Source organism: Callospermophilus lateralis, chromosome 2 (genome assembly GCF_048772815.1).
Source record: "Callospermophilus lateralis isolate mCalLat2 chromosome 2, mCalLat2.hap1, whole genome shotgun sequence".
Taxonomy (NCBI): domain Eukaryota; kingdom Metazoa; phylum Chordata; class Mammalia; order Rodentia; family Sciuridae; genus Callospermophilus; species Callospermophilus lateralis.
In genome coordinates this window covers 20,614,073-20,620,072 of record NC_135306.1, presented here as the reverse complement: position 1 = coordinate 20,620,072, position 6,000 = coordinate 20,614,073, and the positions used below count along the sequence as shown (strand labels likewise).

The window sequence follows — 6,000 nt, the reverse complement described above, 5'->3', positions numbered from 1 at the left end:
GATTATTAGAGAGAGAGAGAGAGAGAGAGAGAGAGAGAGAGAGAGAGAGAGAGAGAGAAGCAGAGGGGATATGAATTCAGGTATCACAGCCTGGAAAGCTGCTACTATAGTTCCATACTGGCAAAATCTTTGGTCAAATGTTTGCTTGCTGTCCTATGGAAGATGCAGTGTGTGCCTACAAAGGCTGTAGAAGTGGGATTTAGATTAAAAAAAAAAGCTGGGTGTTGAAAGTCTGGTGTGGTGTTGGCAGTTTCTTGCTGCTTTCAGCAAAACTCACAAGAGGGAGGGGCTGGGGCTAGAGGCAGCCAAGCTGCAAGTGAAGGGGCACAGTAGCAGAGCATCACTAAAGATGCCCTCCCTACCTGCAGCCTCGCTGGAAGTTGACTGAGTGCCGCTGCTTTGGGATCCCAAAGTGAAGCATTGTAAGCAGTGACAGGAAGTGGGTGTCCAGGCTTAGTAAGGGATCAAGCTGCTGCCATGACAGGTAGGGAGTCCACTGGTGAAGAAGAGACTGAAGGACCCATCCCACCCAAATCTCTTGCTTTGGATGCTGTCAAACCACTGTTAAAGGAAAGGAAAGGGTGGGCAGGTCATAGAGGCTGACCTAGACCATGGCAGAGTTTTCAGGCTTAAATGTTTTCTGAGAGTACAGTTATCTGTCCATGGGAGAAATCAAGCTTTTGAGGAATTTATATTACCAAAAGAAACTTGGGCCTAACCAATAGCAAAGTATGTGGTATTTTAATTCTGAAAGTAATCTCTCTAAAGCTGTGCAAGCAGGAAGTGGGCAGTGGCCATGAAGGAGGATGAACTTGGAAGAACCTCCCAGGGTGGAGTGGAGGGAAGACCATGCTTCCCCACCATCTATTTTTGCTTACCTCTTACAACTCAGCTTTAACCCCTGAGGATGAGGACATTGTCCTAGGGAGTATAGAAAGAGCAGGTTCCTGAATGACTGCAGGGAATATTGACTTCAGATGTTCATAGGGGAGAAATTAATCCCATCTTCATTAAACCATACTGGGTTACACCTGCATCTCTTTCTGATAGCAGCCCACCTAGATAGACTAATGGTATGTTCAACAGAGATACATATCTTTCCCCACTAAATTCATGCCTCCAACTGACTGGATTAAATGGCAGTTCCATCTTTCCATTGCTCAGGCCACAATCCTTGAAGGCCTTCTGTGTCCTTGCCCCTGATGGGTACACATTGTCAAACCGAGCCTTGCATTTGTGATTCAGCCTGGTGCTTCCCCTGCATGGAGAATACCTGTGTTCTTGTCCTAAAAATGTTAATACCCTTCCACCAAAGACCCCTAGGAATGAACACATGTGTGAGTCAAGAAGTTGGATTTACTGTTGCAGCTAGAAAGAACACTCACCAAGGGGAACTGGGCGTTTCAGAAAGTCATAGGAAGAACCTTCTATAGGATTTGGGGAGGTCCAGAGGAGCTCTAAGTTGGGTGCAATCAGAATTGCAGGGACAACTCAATGGTTGGAGAGCTCAATAAAGCTTACAAACAAGAAATGGAGATAGACATAAATCTGCAATTGGTAGAGAAGTAGCTATGACTCAATTTAGCCAGGAGAGAATCGTGTTAGTGGATTGCAAAACTATTTTTCTTTTTTTGGTCTCAGAGTGCCCTTGTCTCATGTTGGTGTTTTATGAGATGGTTCATGTCCAGCAGAACAATCTAGAGCCCAGCCATGAGAGTCAGACCAGCTGTGAAAACACTGAAGCCTAAGTGTGAGAGTCGGGCCAGTCCCAGGGGATTAAGGGGTACTTTCCCTAAAGTTTGGAAGTTGTCGCTTCTGCAACCACAGGCCCACAGCCTCTTTCTGTGACTCCAGGTAGGAGAGAGTGCTGGAGCCCCTTCGGCTGTGGCTCTCAACATCCCACAAGAGAGGAGCTGTCCAAGTCCCTTGGAGTTGAAGGGGTGGGTCTCTCTGGTTCAGCTCCTGGACCTTGGAGGTAAATCTTCAGCCCGCACTCTTGCCTAGCTTTTGTGACACTTGCCCCCAACCATGCATTAGTGGCTCTGATCTGTCCTCAGATCACATAGGACAGCATTGCTCGGCTCCGTTTACTCTCTGGTTCCCACGTGGTTTCCCCTATTCTTTCATTAGAAAGGGGATTGCTCTGCTTCTGATCTATTGACATTTCCCCTCTGTCTCTGAGTGTTCTTAATATTTCATGTCTGGGCTAGGAATGTGGCTCAAGCGGTAACGCGCTCGCCTGGCATGCGTGCGGCCCGGGTTCGATCCTTAGCACCACATACAAACAAAGATGTTCTATCCGCCAAAAACTAAAAAATAAATATTAAAACTCTCTCTCTCTCTAAATATATATATATATATATATATATATTTCATGTCTCATTTGCACAAAATATTTGGAGTTGAAGGGGTGGTTCTCGGTGTGGGTGTGAGCTATCTTGATCTGGAGATAGCCAAGGGATTTTTCATGACTTTCTCTGGGCTTATTTTTCGGCATGTGGTATTGCCCACCATTTCCCATCATCAATGTGGCTCTTGCTATTGTTATTTATTTCCTAAGTATTCTCGGGGATATTGGAAAATGCAGTCTGGGCCTCAGCTTTCCTGTCCCTTAAATGCCATCATTAAGGAAAGGCAAGTCAGCTGTGGTGGCATGTGCCTGTACTGAGGAGGCTGAGGTAGGAGGATGGCTTGGGCAAGGGACTTTGAGGCTAGCCTGGACAACATTGTGAAACGCATTTCAGAAGGAGTGGGGAGGGGAGGATCCTACCATAACTGGTGGGCCTTCTACATAGCTTTTGCCATATTTTGGAAACCAGACCAAGTATTTGAGGAGGAATACAGTTGAACCTGATTTAGTTTTCTTATCTGGGGACACAGAGAGATACAGGGAGTTTCAAATGTGTAGATAGTGTTCTCTCATTAACTTGAGCCTATGATGATGGAGCCTTTATTTTTGCACAAGGCATGCCCAAACCACATTGAGCTGGTGTCTGTCACAGCACTGTCACTCTCTCAGTGACACATTGAAAAAGAGAATTCTAGGATAGAGAAACAATGAAGCAAGTCTTATATTCTTGCAAATGCATAATGATCTTATGAGGTCACAAAAAATATGCAGATAAAAGGGCAAGCAGCCTTCAGGGGACTTGGGATGATGGTCCGAGGATTACTGCAGGAGACGGGAGAATCCTGAAACTCAGAGTAGACTCTGAGACACTGGAGGAGGATTTCTGGTGCTGGGACCAGGAGGTCCTCTCATCCTCCCACTTTAGCCTCACATTCTCCCAGAACAAGGACAAGTCACAGGACTACAGGGCTGATCATTTATTGAAGGGGTAGAGAAAGACTTCTTCATGTAGAGTTGCCCTGGGTGTGGCAAAGAGAGAAATTTAGAGAAAGCCTTTGATTCTTGGTGAATGGATGAATCATCCTCAGCAATCTGGGAAGATCTCGAAATCCAGGATGACACATTCATATGTGACAGTGGTGGAAATCAGGTGACAGAACTTGTCATGAGATGGCGTAGCCATGAGGAAGGAGATAGATGATGCTGGAGCCCAGGTGAGGAAACTTTCTCTCTGCCCTGAAGAGAACACAGAAACTCATCACTCATTCCTGGGACTGAACTGAGGAAAAGGGAAATTCTTTTTTTTTTTTTTAAACCCGGGTCTGTTCTTCAGGTTGGAGGACAATGGAAAGATGAGTCAGTTCCATTCTGGAGTGAGAAGTCAAGGATGTGCAGAGTCAGAGAAGATATTCTTATCCTAACTGGAAGCTTAGATGGCTTCCTGGGCTTGGAAGATGGACCACAAACACAGATTCATATTTATGTGGGTTTCATACTCACACCCTATTAATTCTTTTTCCATCTCAACCTTCGAGTCCTGATAACCTTAAGCTCATTATCAGGAACTGAGCCTTTTCCACCTGCATCCCCTGCACACAGCACTCTGTAAGGAGCACGTCACTGCTTCCTTTTTTGGTTGCTTAGGCCATTTGTGCAAAAGTTCATAGTAAGACTAGGTCCTGACCCAAGGTCATCCAACTCAAAACTGTGTACAAATTGGTCATGTGTACCTACCTCTGCAACAAAGATAGTAGGAAGGGGGAAAAGTAAATTGGGTAGGAGAGCTTCTCATTGCCACAGCACATTGCCCAGGGCAGAGCACCAGATGTGTAATGCCAGTGGGCTTATAGAGAGTACAGAAAGCCCTCAATGTTGTTTTTCTTCATGCAATCTTTGGGCACAAGTCCCTAATGGTTTTGGAAGGTACTGTTTCCTGGTCCACCCCCTCTGGATCAGAGTCAGAGATCACCTACCTGGAGAGTTAGGACTGTGTTCAACCTCGGGCCTGGATACAGCGGTCTGCAGAGGCAAAAGAGAAGACATTCAGAGAGACCAGCCCCATTATAGTTCCCTAAGAGAAATTGGATGCTTCTTCATGTTGGCACAAAGGAGGCTGATTGTCTTCCCTTGGATTTTCCTTTTCTGTGGACATGAAGTTCAGGAGGAAAAAGCCAGCTAGCTAAACTTACCAACAGTGGTCAGGTCCAATATGTTTTCCTTAACAATTCCATATTTTTCACAAAGTTTTACAAGTTTCTTCTTGAGTTCTGAGCTCACATCTGGTGCTCGACCTGTGGGAACAGTGACATTACTGCTGTGACTTATGTCTTGAGGATAGAGGAGAATGAGAGGACAGGGCTCCAGGAGAACAGGAAAATGGGTGGTAACAGTTGTATGTCAGGACCTGTTCTGAATATGACATCAATAAGTCATCTTTCTGGCACAATGAGAGGTTTCATGATCTTCCCTTCAGTGAGCCTGAGGACTCCCAAAGGTATACACGTGTCTTCAGTGGGGAAGAGAGGGACTGTGATAACCTTGGGGAGATCATTTTGTGTCTAGGCTTCCTTCGTTCCCTTTCCTCCCACCCAAGATGAATGTCAGCATGAAAATACTTTACCATAGACCTCTAGCAGTTGGAATGTATTCCCATTATTTTTATTTTTGAGGTAAATAATAATGTAGTTATCATAGTCCGTTTCAAGTACTTTAAATGTATTATGTCCATCATCTGTGAAGGAAACAGAATACAGCTCTGAACTTCTCTGGTTTGTGGGAAGCAATGAAAACTTTTTACCTATTCTTTCCCATGAAAAAATACAATGTATCTTCTAGAAGACACAGTGACGATGTCTAATGCCTTCCATTTGTAACTCCCTGGGCCTCATGAAGGACTTCTAAAAAGGACACTGGTAAGTAGACCATGAGTGTAGAACATTCAGTCTCAGCAGTAACCCACCCTCTATCGTACTTTCTGAGGCCTGTCCACCTCCCTCACCATCTCTGTCAATAATGCTGTCTTCCCAATAAGCCCTCTGGCATCACATATCTGGTGCTACATCCTGGGCTATATGTGTGGCAATGGCCACCAGGCATCATCACACAGATGGCAGAAAACGAGCAGCTATCCTACCAGTTTACCTTTTCCCTCCTGCCAATTACCTTTGTTGTAGAAGGAGGTATGTCTGACCAGACTGCATTCTTTCTTTGATGGTATTATAGGAATTGGCTTTTGCACCTAAGTTTTTCCTATATACAGGACATTGGCTATTAGATGGCCCCTATTTTATTACTTTAATAAGAATTAATGAGTCATTGATAAATATCCTGATGATATTGGAGTTCAGTAAATTCCTTGCAGTTGGAAATATAATTTAGAAAGAACATTTGTGGTCTACTTACATTCAACAGAATAAACACCATCCTCTTCTGTTTTGTCACAAACAAACTCAATTGCAGCACATACTCCATTTATACTGTAAAAAAGAACGAGTTGATGCCCAGGACATATTGATGAGGCTGGCTTCCTCGTCCCCTGTTCTACGTATAACCTGGGTTTCTGATTCCACCTAACTTTTGAATATTTTTTTCACAATTATCAAACAGATTTTCTTCATAATTGTTTCATTTAATTTGATACTTGGGAAATG

General features: G+C 44.3%; 1 protein-coding gene across 1 annotated transcript in view; it reads right to left on the bottom strand.

The window, feature by feature from the left end:
* Positions 1-4,343: 4,343 nt before the first annotated feature.
* Positions 4,344-6,000, bottom strand: part of LOC143385482 (major urinary protein 20-like) — a 51,064-nt gene continuing 49,407 nt past the window's right edge. The window contains exons 7-10 of the mRNA XM_077107967.1: positions 5,753-5,826; positions 4,971-5,081; positions 4,540-4,641; positions 4,344-4,369 (exon numbers count right to left, since the gene is read on the bottom strand). Of these exons, the coding sequence (XP_076964082.1) occupies positions 4,344-4,369; positions 4,540-4,641; positions 4,971-5,081; positions 5,753-5,826 (313 nt within the window). The remainder of the gene's footprint in view (positions 4,370-4,539; positions 4,642-4,970; positions 5,082-5,752; positions 5,827-6,000) is intronic.